Raw genomic sequence first — 15,705 nt, 5'->3', positions numbered from 1 at the left:
TTTGTCCAATGAATAGCTACAGAGGATTTTTTTCTCTTATTGTATATTGTCTCTTTATTTTCATAAGTGATTACTACAAAATGAAGAAGGTTTTTAATTGGCTGCAATTTCATTTGCCAATCCTTACTCTCATTTCCTGGGCAAATGGAGTCTTGTTGTAATTACCTATGCCTCTTACCATGTTCTCCTGTAGGAGTTTCAATGTTTCGGCCTTACATTAAGATATTTGATACAATTGCAATTGACTTTTGCACAGGGTGAGCTACAGGGTGCTAACCTCTCTTCTTTGTTCCAGTTTTACCAAAAGCATTTGTTGCATACTCTTTTCTTTACAATGTTTGTGTTTTTTCTATATCTTTTGTTCAGTAGCTTACTGGTGTTATTCTACTCTCTTCTTAAATTTCTTCCTTTGGGAAATTCATTACTATTTTCTTTTATCTTTGATGTTCTGTGGGCAATGTGGCTTTTTGCTTGATGGGGTGTTATTTGTTCTGTTTTGATTTGTTTTGAGATAAGGGTCTTGCTATGCATCTTAGTCTGGCCTTGAATTTAGGATTCTGCCTCACCCTCTAAATGCTGTTATTACAGTAATGCATCACTATGTCTGGCTTTTAAATGAATCTTTATTTTTAATTCCCTTAAAGATTTTCTATTTCGTATTGCTTTTAAGTAATTTATGGCATTCCTTGGCTTAGATTTCTTCATGTTCCTAATTTTAGGTTGCGTATATGACTATAACTGACCAAAAGAGACACACTTCAGTCATTGATTTTCCAAATATTTTTCATTCTTTTCCTTGCTTGTTGCCCTCTGATAGTGTAATCAAAATTATATTAAAGTACTGAAGTTATCCTACTTTTCAGAATGTTCTGCTCACTCTGTATATCTTCCCCGCCCCCCGCATGAATTTCATATTGTTTTCTCTGACTTCAAGTTAACTAATCTTATCTTCTACAGCATCTAAAAGCTGTTGTTAATCTTCTGCAGAGTACTTTTATCTCTCAGTATGGATAGCTGCTAGTTTAATTTGGGTCTATTTTATATCTTCTATGTTCTGCATGATGTGTTCACTCTTTATTCTGAGCATGTACTATGCATCATTGTCTTAATGGTCTTGCTACTGAAAAAATCATTTGGGTTATTTCTGCATCTATTTATAGTAACTCCCTACATTGTCATCATGATTCCCAGTTCCTGATTTTTTTTTGTATGACTGGATTCAAGACACTGTGAAATTTATGTTGATTGCTAGACAATTTTGTGTTCCCGTAATATTTGTGGGTATAATTCTGTGATCTATCTGAGTCATTTGAGCCCTGCTTATGGTTGTTGTAATGCTTTGCAGTACAGAATTGCAGCAGCCTTGGTCTAACATTTTTGACTTTGCCCCTAGAAAGGAAAGCAAAACATTCTGAATACTCTATTCAGTACTCCATTAATTAGGAAATTTTTCACTCGATGATGGAGAGGTGAAGTATTCTTGGCCCTCTATGAACTCGATTGTACATCTGCTCCTTTGGCGTGTTCTCCCCTAGCCCTGGGTAAGCTACTTTCCTTTGTGTACCAGTCAGTACCCAGCTGAAGATCTGTGGGGCCCTTTATTCACTGCTCAGGTTTTACTTGGATGTGGCTCTTCCCTGTCTCATACTCTGTGGATTTCCCCTCCTGTGACTCCCTTAATTCACATCTTCACTTCCTCAACCTGTTGGGCTTGCTGGATTCTACCAGCATCTCCCTTCCCTAGGCTCTAAACACTCCCTCCAAGCTGGGAAGAACAGGGAGTGGTCTTTGTTACTTTCCCATCTCCAGTGGATCACATAATTCTTGTATTTCTTGATTTGCAATATTGGAAAACTATTATTTCATAGATAGTTGTTTTAGAATGTTTTGTGCAAGAAAGGTAAATAGAGAATAACAAATTTTGGTTACTCTTTTGGAAACAGAATTCAGGTGTTTCTGGTTTAGGTGATAAAGAAAAATGTATACCTGTCTATAGAGGGGCAAAAATTGAATTTATAGTAGAAATTAAAAAGTGAAGAGAGAGAAAAAAGGGAAAAATCTGTGAATTTGTTTACTAAAGGAGCTGATGAGCTCTCCCATGCCTGCAATTCTATCTACTTTGGAGATCAAGGAATTTCAGTTCAAGGCCAGCCTAGTATGGAAAAGAAGTTCAAGAGACTCCTGAAATCCTACCTCAAAAACAACCAGTGCAAAATGGGGTTGAGCACTTGCCTAGCGAAGTTTAATCCCCAGTACCACCCAAGAATATTTAAAATGAGAAATAATAACAAAATGAAATAGTGCTGAACTTTGCATGTGGAAAGAGACATGTAATGAAGAGGAAGGAAGGAAGGAAGGAAGGAAGGAAGGCAAGAAGGAAGGAAGGAAGGCAGGAAGGCAGGAAGGCAGAAGGCAGGAAGGCAGGAAGGCAGGAAGGAAGGAAGGAAGGAAAGGAAAGGAAGGAAGGAAGGAAGGAAGGAAGGAGTGAGGAGAGAGGTAGGGAGGGAGGGAGAGAGGGAGGGAAGGAGGGAAAAGGAAGGAAAGAAAGACAGAGAGACAGAGAAGACAGAGAGAAAGTGGTGAAGCAGAGAAATTAGAGTTCACTTGTTACTTGGATTTGTATTATGTAATGTGACTAAAGTTCATCTACTTCATGCACTGAGAGGGAGAGTGCAGTCTGAATCCCTCGCCACTCCCTCCAATCCCCTTTTCCAATCCTCTCATTCCCAAAATTTTCATATTTTTGACAGAACTTAAGGAGTTATAGATTGCCTAACAATTTTGTAATCATCCCACTTTAAAACTTCTTGTGGTCTGATATACAGTTGACATTCATATTTGATATCTGTCCTTTCTTACTACTTCTACTGAACCTTGAGATTTCCTGTCCTGTTACAGAACACTAAGAGACAGGAAATAAATAAAAATATCACTTCAATCTGATAAGGTATGACAGTGTGAACAAGGCATAAATGGAAACACAGAGGCTGGAAGGAGACCTATGCCATCTTGAATAGGCAGAAATAGGCTATAAAAAGCACAGGCCCTTTGAACCAAAGGAATTGGGCAGGAAATAGGTTATGGGGTATGGAAGTAGTAAAAAGAATGAATCACCAACCAAAGGGAGGAGAATGTGTAAAGGTTAAAAGCTGAAGAGGGCTGAAACTGTAAGTGGATTGATGAGTGTGGAAAATCTGATCCAAAGTCACACCCAAGAAATACTTTAAATGCCTGCTATGGTGTTTGGAATTGAACCTAAGAAAGGTAAGGGGGTCTTAGGTGAGTTTCAAGTAGAAGAATAACAGAAGTTGGTTGGGTCTAGAAGTCATTTTTATGTCAGAAGACAGAATCCAAGGGAAGAAAACACGGAGTATATTCGTTGTGAGCACGGACAGTACTTTGTGATGCAGAGTGTAGAAGTGGGTGTATTCCAGGATGGAAATGGCAGAACTGCAAAACCTGGCAGATGGCTAGATATGTGACAAAAGAAGGTGGTACCAAAGGAAACACCCAGGTGTTTGTCCTGGAAAATTGAATGAACGTCAACATTACAAGTATTACTGGTTAGATGTTTGAAAGTCCTTTGTAAAAAGAGAGAAAGGAGAGCAGGTTGGAATGGTCTGGCTTTGTTTTCATTCATTCAAGATATTGTCTGCTTTTGTTAGGTGCAAAGACTGTGCAATGAAAAAAGGTATGAAAATAAGGAAGAGAAATAAGGGAAGGGAAATTGAGGAAAATGACACCTGGCAATTCTTCAGGTCCAACTAATGCTAACTAATGTGATCAGGAGTGGATTTCAGTGTTGTCCAGCAACTCTGGACAATGACAGGATCAGTTAGAAGTGATGTTCACGGTGGGCTGAACTCAGGCTGAAGACTATGGAGCCACAAAGGTGAGATCACAGTTAAATACATGATGGAAAGCAGCCTTTGGGGCTAACTCAAGCATCATCAAGGTGTCCGCTTCAAAGAATCAGCTAGATAGGGCAGCCAGAAAATTCTAGAATGGGACCAATGAGAGAATAGGAAGAGGATAAACAGCTAGAGATCAAAGAACTGGTCATGAAAGAGAAATAGATGAATAAAGGAAAATCACCAATAAGAACTGAAGCAGCAAAATTCCCAGGTATATACAGTGGATCCAGTTGTGATTTCATTGCATTAAAGGTGGCAAGTGGCAAGATGTATAGCAAGATGGTTGAAAGTGCCAATCTAACACTTCAAGAAAAGAAGTTCGAAGAATATCTTCCACGTTGGAGCTCAGTGAGCCACAGTCATGGATGACAAAAGAGTAAAAGGTTAAGGTGTTAAAAGTTCATGTCCAGGTCAGTCTTTTTCATTGTACTGATCACTGAAAGCAGGTAGCAGAGACAAAGTAGGTATGAACAGGGATCCAGGGCATCTGTGAGCACAGAACAAAAAGAGTACTATGACACATTTTCTCTTTGGTGGCATTTTTAAAAATAAATTCATTTAAAGCTGAATCATTAGCACTTCTTAAAACCCCCAAGGTCATTTCAAGTTCATTTACTACAATGTTTTGGGTACATCCTGGTACCAAACATCTTCATAATAAATTCTTTGATCTCCCTTTGTAGGTTTTTTAAAAAATTGATTGTGGAGAACTTTTAGACTTAAAATTAAACAGAAAGACAATTCTTGGCCAAGCAGGTCTGATGAAAGAATGGTCAAACATATTAATGTAGAAAACTTAAAATTTCCCATCAAACAGCACACATCAAACACCAGAAAGTGATGAGCAACAGGTTTATATGACAGGAGGTATTACACAAAAAGTTTCCTCCACACCTTGTTTTGTGGTTTTTTACACTGTAGCCACTACCACACCTAGGAGTTTCGCTTATTAAAATAATAAAGAGACAGGGTAAACCCTGCTGACAGTCAGGTTTTACTGCATAGAGCAAACACAGTTCCTCAAAGGTAAAACTGGAATGACAAGAACAGGATTCAATTTGGAGAATGTCTGATATTAGCTAATTTTTTTTTCAAACTTAGTGTATGTGCGAGTGCTACGTGTGTATTATTTCCAACAGATCTTTGAGCAAACGAATATCATTTTCTATTTCACTTATAAAGCAATGACACTGAAGTCAAAAATAACACAGGGACACAGAGACAAATCCAAGTATGGACCTAAATCATAAGGTAAAATCCTTTTTTAAATATTTAAATAGCCATGGAAAGAGGTAAATTTCTGAAGGGTGAAATCAACAATTAAAAGTTCTTAGCTGGACACTGTAGTTCTACTCAAGAGACTGATTGCTGATAGTAGCATGTTCAGAAGCCAATCTAGGTAGAAAAGTCCCCTCGACTTTTTAACTAGCAAAAAGCGAGGCTGGAGTCATGACTCAAGTACAAGAGCACCAACCCAACAAACACAAGGCCCTGAGTTCAAGTCACACACACACACACACACAACATAGATTCAATTTCTCTGCGGAATACATCATCTATGTTACAAATGCATGTCCACAGAGCAGTGATTCGTGTGTGAGAGCTAGAAAAAGAGTTGTCATCATTTCAACTACCACATGAAGAGCACTTACCACGGACCCAACCCCGTTACATCGTGTTTGCTACATGCATGTGGTAGATCGCGCTGGGGAAGAGGTGACCACAGGGCTCAAAGCAGCCAGACCCAGGCCACTGAAGTATGAGAGCCCAGTCATCTGAACCCCCAACTTGCAACAGCATTTTCTTTTATTAGAGTCTAACATACGCACCCCACTTTGCAGGGGGGCGCGTGATCTCCAGCTAGCCTCTGAATCCCAGCATCAAGATCTTCCTACCCAGCTGTGGAAAGTTGGGAGAGGAAGTGGAGAGGAGGGAGAGGGGGGGATGGACAGGTAGAGGGAACAGGTGGGCCGGGCTATTCTGAAGCAGGTGAACTAATGATCTGGGGAGGGCAGAGGGGAGGGCAGAGGGAGGTTCCCTCCACCACCCCCCGCCCCCCCAGCTCACCTGGCCGGACCCACGTGACGGGGCGGGGCCTGGCGGCTGGAGGGCCACGCGGCCACGCCCCCTCCCGCACGCGCGCCTCGCCCGGGACCCCGCGGGCGCCCTCGGCCCGAAACCCCGGGAGGCGGCGGCGGCGGCGGCGGCGGCAGCGGCGCGCGGAGACGTAGCGACGGCGTCGGCAGCATGTCGGCCGGTGGAGCGCCGATCCCGCCGCCCCCGAACCCTGCCGTGTCCTTCCCGTCGCCCCGGGTCACCCTGCCCGCGGGCCCCGACATCCTGCGCACCTACTCGGGCGCCTTCGTCTGCCTGGAGATTGTAAGTGGGGCTCCGGGCGAGGGTCGTGCCGGGTGTGGCCGGGGGCCGGGGGACGAGGGCCGGGCACCCCCCCGTACCCCCCCCGTGCCCCCCCTCCTTCCCTTCGACCTGACCTTTCCTGGGTCCGGTGCCTCTCCCGGCCCGGGCGCCGCCGCCTGGGGCCTCCGGCCTGGCACCTGTTACGCCCGCACCTGCTCGGCCGCCGGCTATGGGGAGCACCCCTAAAGAGCGATCCCGGGGGGCGGGGGGCCGAGGGCGCCGAGGGACCTGGAGGGGACTGGGGGGGGGCCAGGGAGGACTGGACTTGGGAGCGGCTTCGGGGACTTCGGGGCTTCGCCAGGGGCAGCGCAGGGCTGGAGGAAGCACGGGCGCTCCTGGCCTGGCTGGCCTGTTGCTAACCTGCCATTTTGTTGGGGTTGGTGCAAAGGTGTGTTAAGCCCCCCCTTCCCCGTGCCCTGGGGTGACCAGGACACTGCCAAGATGTGTGTGTGTGTGTGTGTGTGTGTGTGTGTAGGCAGGGGGAGGGAGGGAACCGGGGCGGAGGCACCAGGAAGAGGAGGCTGGAGACCTGGGCACGGTTGGCTCCCCACCCCCTCCACGCACCCTTGCCATCCGGAGTGCCCTTTGGCTTAGGGAACGGAAACGCCAGGCAGGGAGCAGGCTGGAAGAAGGGTGAGGTGAGCGCCTGGCGCTTGGCAGCTTCGAATCAAACGGCTGAGAGCGGTGGGGGAAAGGTGGTGGCCAAGCTCCCGCCTGCCTCTCTCCCCATCTCTACACCTTCTGCCTTCCCAGCTGACCTAACCGAATCCCAAACCACCCCGGCAACCGGGTTAGACCCACCAGGGGGAAGAGGGCGGGGAGGGGGAGGTCATCCCGCCTGCCCCTGGCTCCCTTCTTCCAGCTAGACACTTGAGCTTTTTAAAAAGGAATTTTCTGGAGTTTGGAAGCTTTTGAAGCTCCTTATTTATGGACAAGAGGGGGGTGGGGTGGGGATGTGCAAATATGAATTGGGCAACCAGCGTTGCATCATGCCCTGGGAATGACAAGGAGAGTGAAATATTAGCAAGGCAGTGACTTTGCTGCGAGCAGGCTCATTTTTGTTTGCTAGGTTTGGAGTTGCCATCTCTCTTTCCTGTCTCCTCTCCAGTGAGTTTGCATAACCTGGATTTGGGTCACTCCGGTTTCACTTTTGTACCTGTGGGGCTGGAACACCTTGCGGGCATTGATTTTCTGCCCTATTATGCCAAGGGAGCCCAAGGCACCCTAAGTTAAGGTTAGCCTAGATTTGAATCTGAAGAAAGACAAGAGCAAGTTGGCTGGATGGTGACTGCAAAGCGGCAAGAGGCTGTTTTGAGTGTGAGCCCCAGTCACAGAGCTCAGGATGAGCAGCCCATGTCCATAGGAGTAGAACAAGGAAAGGGTGGTATTGGGTGAGCTGTGCAGCTGTGAGGGACACACCTTCAGAACAGGAAGATCTTCACAGAAAGATTTCCTACTTTCTGGGCTTCTCTTCCATCCCTGTTGGGCAGACGGCAGGTGCTTGCCTGCCTCTTTTAGAAGTTTACCTCACGCTCATATCTACACTCCACCTGTGCCAGAATTTGCAAAATATTCATGCAATCTTTAAATTTAAACTCCTCTTTAAAGTTAGCCATTGTGAAATCCCAAAGTTGATCAAGAACCTTTGCTCCCTGAAGAATGCCTTGCACACAGTAGGTATTCAGTGAGTGATTTGGAAACATCCATTCAGTAAAACACCAAGAGATTTAGAAACGGATTGTGTTTTCTATCCTAAACTGGAAGGCTTGGCTTTGCAATACTAACTTAACATTTACTCTGTGGCATGGATGAACTGGTAAGTACAGCTGAGGTCCAAATCCAAACGTCTGGCACATACCAATATTCTCCACTTAAGAATCCAGGGTCATTTTACCTAGTTCTGATAGGCTATCACTATTTGCATCTCTTGTATTATCTCTCCAAGAAATGGCTTATACCTGTGACATTGTGAGTGTAGTATATCTGGGGAGATTAGAATTGAACGATTTGAGCACAATTAACGAGTTAGTTTGAGAATGAAACTCCAAGATCATCAGCGTAGTCTTCCATTAATACTCAAACCCATTCCTACTGGACAATTGGACATAGATGAAGAAATCTTGGAGACATATGAATCTGGATGGAAGGTCAAAATGAGTGAATTTGAAGACATCAGATACACTGGCAGAGGCTAAAATAATTGGTCTTCAAAATGGGCTTAGTATTTGGAACTATGCATGACAAACTCTCACATGTTTAACCAACGGAGTAAAGAATGTCTAAAGAGCCACAGTAGACTATGATTTAAGAATCAGAAAGGATTCTCGAAGGTGAATTGAGCTAGCTGGGGTAAAGTGCCTCAAAAGTACGTAGTTAAACTAGGAGTGCTGGTGCGTGCCTGTAATCCCAGCACTGCAGCTCCTGGGGCAGGAGGATCTTGAGTAGATGTCAGCCTGGGCTTCGCAGCGAAACCTTCTGTTATAAACTAACAAGGCGGCTGATGTACGAAAAAGGTAAAGGAGGTAAAGTAAAATAGCTCTGGGAAGTGATATACGTCTGAGACCGGTTTTAAAGGTGGTAAGGTGCCAGAGGACATGAAAACAATGACAGGAATCGACTGGATCCGACCATCCCCTCTCTGCCAGCACAGGGATAATTTGCATTTATAGAACTGTCTTCTCTACAGAGGCTGGACAAGCCTCCCGTGGTTGCCAGCCTTGGCTGTGCATTTCAATCTACAGGGGAAGACTTAGCTGACCCTAGGTGGTTCCCCAGAGATTCTGATTTAATTAGTATGGGATGGCAACAGTATTTTTTTAAGCTGCCCATTTATTAAATTCAGCAAGATTTGAGAACTAACCACTGTGGGAGAGGGGGTAGGGGTGTGGCTAGGGAATATTGAGTAAGTCATTTCCTGCTTTTCTCCCTCGTAAAACTACACAGTGTTTCCAAAATTGTGGCATGGCCACAGGTGGTTCGTGTGTGTGTCAGTGTCACATGCACATACATGCCAGTTCTGGGGATTGAACTCAGGGCTAGTTGCAGTCCCTGAGCTTTTTTGCTCAGGGATATCACTCTAACACTTGAACCACAGCTCCACTTCTGGCTTTTTTGGTGCTAAATTAGAGATAAGAGTCTCACAGATTTTCCTACCTGGGCTAGCTCAAACTGGAGATCCTCAGATCTCAACCTCCTGGGTAGCTAGGATTACAGGCCTGAACCATTGGTGCCTAGCCAGGTTTACTTTTACACCCTGGAAATAGGGTAATTCCTGTCCTTAGAAGAATTTGTCTGGTGGAATATCAAGTCAAAAAAGAAATACATGATCATATATGAAGTGCTAAAATAAGTTCTTGTATATGTTAGCGGAAAGCTGGGTACAGAATATCTGACAGAGAACCAGGACACAGCTGTAAAGAAGATAGCATTTGAGTGAAGCCACATAGGATGAGCAAGAGTTCCTTAACCACACAAAAGGAGGACAATTCCAGGGATAAATGAGGGCATGTACAAACCTCAGAGAGAGCATGGCAGGAAGCTTCTATTGACTGTTGACCTTCTTGACATGCCTGGCAGGGGTGACAGAAAAGTCAAGAAACTGTACAGCCAGAGTTGAGGTTGTGGTTCACTGAGAGTCACAGCTTTGAGTCTATGATGGGGGATGGAGGATGTCCTCTATGGAGGACAGAGATAAACCTAGTTAGCGTTTTGCCTCAGGAATCCTTAGTGAAGTTTGTATGAAAAACACAGAGCTAACAGCAGGTAGATTGGTTAAGGGGCTAATTACTCTACTGGAGATGAGGGATGGTAAGAACTTGAACCATGTACCTTGCCCCCCACACACAAAAAAATAGAATGTTAAAGGCTAATGGTGAGGGGTTGAGGTTGTATAGGAGGAAGGTGACTATCATGCAGCTGAAGGCATTTCAAGATATTTTCAACTAAAATCTTAGAGACTAGACTCACATAAATGTTCTGATATATACAGTTTTCTTTTCTTGGCCAGAAAGTGAGATCTTGATTGCAAAGGGACCTGGTATGCTTGCAGTGGGCAAGAGGGTGGTTTCCATGAATATATTTTCCTCACTAAGTAGATCTTAATCCCATAAATAAGATTTGTCCTGGGCCTGTTCATTAAAGATCTCCATCCACATGGAAACAACCTTTCAATTTTCATGAGAGAAAATACATTAATGCCTTCACCTAAGCTTCTTCCTACCAAACATTTGTTCTGACTCATAGACCTATAGGAAAAATGAAGAAACAAAATTCGGAAAATCTTAAACCAAGTTGAGGGGAAGGTTGACCTTGAGCCTCAACAGAAAAGGTCAAAGAAGTGAGATTTCTATTTGGTTTATATAGCCCAGTAGAAATATACCTGATCTTAAAGGCAGTAGATACGGTATTCCTACAGAGATATGGCTGAATAAAGGACCTACAGTGGCAAAGGACAGGAACTGAGTAGATATTACCTATATGCAGTTCTTGATGAATGTTCTATGATCTATGGTACAGCATGGATGGTGTGTGAAAATATTCTAGAAGGACTGGCTAGAGTGGATAAAGGTAACTTTGGAGTAGTTACACTCTGTATGTCTTACCCAAGTCAACATGTAATCATTCTTCCTGGTAGCTACACTTTGACTCATGTGTCCTATTTCATGAAAGAGGACCAAGCCTTTTCATAGGCAGATTTTATATAATGACTTTCAGAAGGAAAGAGGCAAAGAGAATAAACAGAGGGATTTGTACAGCTCATAGACAAATAAGGCAGGGATATTTTTAACCTACATGACAATTAATTACTTATAAGCATGAAAATCAAGAGAAAATATAAAGAAGAACATAAAGGAGCCTGTACACATTTCTTCTTTATGATATGTGCCTCCCATTTTAGGATGAGCATCATGTATTTAAAGAACTGAAATGAAGCCAAGTGCTAGTGGCTCATGCCTGTAAGAAGAGGCTGAGGTCTGAGGATTGCATTCAAACACAGCCTAGGGAAGGAAAGTCTGTGAGACTCTTATTTCCACTAAACTACCAAAAAAGCCAGACATGTAACTGGGCTAAAGTGGTCAAGTTGTAGCCTTGCACGAGAGAGGCTCAGGGACAGTGCCAAGGACCTGAATTCAAGCCCCAGGACTAGCAAAAAAAAAAAGGTGAAAGTTTGGGTCTGATAGTGAGGACGTAAGTATAATCTTATATGTGAGACATACTTCAAATGTAAGCCATTGAGCTAGACTTACAGGATCAAGAGAGCATGGGTAGGACAAAAGAAGACAACTTGGTCAAAAATTCCAATGGCAGCAGGGCACTGGTGGCTCATACCTGTAATCCTAGCTACTCAGGAGGCTGAGATCTGAGGATCAAGGTTCAAACCATACTGGGCAGGAAAGACTTGAGACTCTTATCTCTAATAAACCACCAGAAGACCAGAAGTGGTACTGTGGCTCAAGTGGTAGAGCGCTAGCCTTGAGCTGAAGAGCTGAGAGACAGCACCCAGGCCCAGAGTTTAAGCCCTACGACTGACCCCCCCCCCAAAAAAAAATTCCAAAGGCAGTGTCTGTAATAGTAGGTTATCCGGACAAATCCAGGGCCTTAAGAAGGTGTTAAAGTGCTGTTAATGAAGGAAGCATTCTAGAGATGCCAACTTACTCTTGATTTTCCATTCTAACCTCCTAAGATCTTATGGAAGGTGGTCTTGTCAATAACTACTTGAAAATTGAGAGGGACTTCTTACTTCACTACTTCTCTTCTGAGCAACTTTTGTGTGCCAGAGAACCAGCTGGGCTCCAGAAGACTTGTGTTCCTAGCATTCCAAGCTACACTTCCATTTGCTGTGGAACCATTCATTACCCATGCCGATTGGCTTCTGTTCATTTCAAGGAGTACATAAATGTCTTGAGTTTTGAGGTATCCAAGACATTTAAGACAATGTCACCAATTCTGACCTCTCCATCCATGGGTGAAAGGCATGCGAGTCTTATCATTTTAGTGTAGAATGTGTAAATGTTAAGAAGGATACATATATCAGTAAACATGTAAGCACTGAGTATGGTATCCAGCCAAGAGAGTCTTACTGGAAGATATGGTACTAAAGCCTAGTTAGACAGTAAAAAAGGGAAAAAGGATGGTTGTCAGAAACATCAATGAATGTGATCCGTTCTTTGCAGGATATAGGATGACGGGCAGGAGCTAGAGTGGAGAAGAATATGGAAGGGAGACTTTGCAGGATATAGGATGACGGGCAGGAGCTAGAGTGGAGAAGAATATGGAAGGGAGACTTTGCAGGATATAGGATGACAGGCAGGAGCTAGAGTGGAGAAGAATATGGGAGGGAGAGCAGCATTGCCTTGCTGGGGAAGGCGGGCTGTAGTATTCCAAAGTGTTGCTCCCTCTGGACTGCACTACATCGTGAATGAACTTCTACTCCCATGGCTTGCCTTAAAAAAACGTACCCACCAGTTACAACATAGTATCTGTTGTCTGAAGTACGTTTCTAGTTCTTAAAAAAAAAAGTCCTTTAGGATAAAAATGAAGCTAAATTATAGAAATTATAGAAAGTAAGAAACTTCTGGGCATCTTGAACACTTGTATACCATAGTAGTTTATGAGTAGGTACCCAGTAAGTAAGCATTCATTAAAATAAGAATGCTTAATAGATAAGGTATTCTGAAATTTTAAGTGACCACAAACCCCATTATGATTGACATGAAAGTTGTGGACTATGTCCTAGAAAAATGAATATGTACTCATAAACTCTGGAAACCTATTACCAGACTCAAATCCTAGGTCTAACATTTAAGTGTGTGTCTTAGAAAAAGTCATTACTGACTCTGTACCTCAATTAACTTATCTGTAAAATGGGATTATAGGTATCAAATTGGCACATCCTTGGAAGAGTGCTTGGAGCATAAAGAATGCTCGTAACATAAGAAATGTTTGCTAATATTTCGGTTATCCTTGTTACGTTTGGCATACTGTTAAAAAAAAAAAAAACTCTACAAGTCATACCAGGTTTTTGTTTTGCTGGATTTTCTCCTCTGTTTTTTTCTCTCCCTGAAATGTCCAATGTGTAATAAATGGCAAGACAATTAGGAAATTGTATGTTGTACACAGAAAAAGCTAAATAGTATTTTTCTCTCTGGGGGTGTTAAAATGGTATTTTATCTCTTCAAATTCACATACTTCTTTATAGTCTCATTCTAACCATTAACTAAAAAAAAAAAAGATCTGAACAGGGATTAACATGTTTACTCAGTTCTATAATGTATGTATACAAAAGACAGAGGTGTTACATTGGTTTGCAGAGTATTTGCGGAAGTCAGGTTGTACGTTTAATAGCAGTCCTTTGGGTAATAAGTGGCAGTTGAAAAGCAAAGGGGTATTTGTGAAAGGAATACCTGGAGAGACGAAGCAGGCCATTCATGTAGGAGACAAACTGAGATATCTAAGGCAGAATACAGTCTGAATATCAAGCCTTACTTGCTCCCCAATGGCATATTTTCCAGGGGGGGAGGGGGGGGGAGAGAAGGCATAGATGTATCTTTACCACCAACTTGCTGAGATTTGTGGAAGAATACTTCCCCTGGTCTTCTCATGGAAGAGATATGGAAAAGCCATTCCTTCCTGATCTACAGAAGCCAAACTAAAGTGACAAGTATATATTAAACTTAAAAAAAAAAAAAAGACTCCTTTTGGGAATGGGTATCAGTGTAGTAGCTGCAGTTCAGAACATGCACATTTGAGTACCTGTGATGTATGTGCTAGTCTATCTAATGTTGGGCCAAGAAGAAAAGGGAAAAACAATCCCAGGGGAAGCTTGTACCTACTTCTAGGAGGGTTTTCCCTTTGCCTTACTTGGAAGGAAATCACATTTGGAGGTGTGGAGTCCTGATCCCTGACTTAGGTTCTATGGGACATTCCAAATTGAAGTGTAGTTGGCTGTTTGGTACATAATTCTCAGACTCTTCAGAACCCTGGGAAGTAATGTAAGAAAGGTAGACAGCAGTCAGTGTGGACTCAGGTCCAAGGCGGCGCGATGTGGGTGAAGAATGGCATTCTGAGTGCCTTTCTTTGTGCTGTGTGCACTCTGCTGCTGCTATGACACTTTATCAACTGTTCTCCCTTCGGTTTTAATCATTTGAATCTCTGTTTTCACCTCTAAAACAGGACTCCCTCCAGAGTCACTTATACTAAACAGGCGTCTGATAGCTATGGCTGGTAAATATCTAAACTTTCCAAAGCTTGGAGAGAAGCAAATACACAGAACATTGATTGTATATAAATAGACATATGTAATGTTATTCACATGTGTATGCATACATTGATTATACACACACGCATAATCAATGTTCTGTGTATTTGCTTTCTCCTAAACTCAGTTTTTAATCTTGAGCCACGTTAGGAAAATTGGGAGGAAAAGTAGCCTTTGTCAAAAGGAAGTTGTGGAATAGGAAAGAAATAATTGTTTCAGAAAGCTAGTGTGATGTTTTTGAATGAGGAAGATGGCTTTCCAACATGGGTTTCGTTCTTTTCTCTGCTCATCCTCTGTCATCCAAAGCTAGTCTCTGACAGGACTGGACCCCGGTTTAATGGAGAGGGAAGGCCGTTTACACATTCTCTCCTCTTTCCCTTGTCATACTGCACACACACATCACAAATGAGGAGGTGAGTTTGATTGCTTTTCGTGTAAGCGCTGAGTTCCTCTCCAAGCCTTTGAGGTGTGGGAAGGGCTATAGTAGTGAGTATGACTGAACACTTCACTTCATCCATACTGTTGTACATTGTAAGCTCCTCTGGCCAAACATGGGTCTGTACTGAAAGCTGACTGTACACCAGCCTTCCTGCCTCCCTGCCCTACCCCACTCCCAGCTTTATATTTCTACTCTCTGCTCCCAAGCTTGCAGAGCACCCTGTGCTGAGTCTCTCTCTCACACACACACACACACACACACGATCTAGATATAGATGTATAGTAAAAACACTGTACAGAGGGGTTACAGTTACATGAGTAAGGTATTGAGTACATTGGAGCATTGTTACCTCCTCCTTTGTTTTCCCCCTACCTCCCTTCCCTCCCCACCTCCCCATCTCCTCCCTCTCCCCTCTACATTGTAAAGTTCATTTTCAACACAATGCCCTGTACAGCTCACAATGGGTCAACCTGCATCCTCATTTAAGCATTCCTTTAGATCCCTTTCCCTCCCCTGTTTTCACTGCATTTGATTCTGGTGTTTTGCACCTTCTTGTCTTTTTCCTAAAAGTTCTTCTTCAATCCCAAGTAGATTTGAGGCTGGTCTGTTTTATTTATAGTCTAGGTTTATTAAATGCTGTTTCATTCCAGAGAATTATTTGTGTTTATCTATTTAGT

The 15,705-nt window shown here is 43.2% G+C and overlaps 1 protein-coding gene across 1 annotated transcript in view; it reads left to right on the top strand.

The window, feature by feature from the left end:
- The first annotated feature begins 6,085 nt into the window (after positions 1-6,085).
- Positions 6,086-15,705, top strand: part of Mal2 (mal, T cell differentiation protein 2) — a 28,522-nt gene continuing 18,902 nt past the window's right edge. Inside the window, exon 1 of the mRNA XM_042673140.1 lies at positions 6,086-6,293. Within this exon, the coding sequence (XP_042529074.1) occupies positions 6,162-6,293 (132 nt within the window). The 5' untranslated portion in view covers positions 6,086-6,161. The remainder of the gene's footprint in view (positions 6,294-15,705) is intronic.

The sequence above is a fragment of the Dipodomys spectabilis genome, unplaced genomic scaffold, assembly GCF_019054845.1.
Source record: "Dipodomys spectabilis isolate Male_0828 unplaced genomic scaffold, ASM1905484v1 ptg000783l, whole genome shotgun sequence".
In the NCBI taxonomy this organism is placed as follows: domain Eukaryota; kingdom Metazoa; phylum Chordata; class Mammalia; order Rodentia; family Heteromyidae; genus Dipodomys; species Dipodomys spectabilis.
Note: the sequence above shows the minus strand (reverse complement) of the source record. Positions and strands in the feature narration are given on the sequence as shown.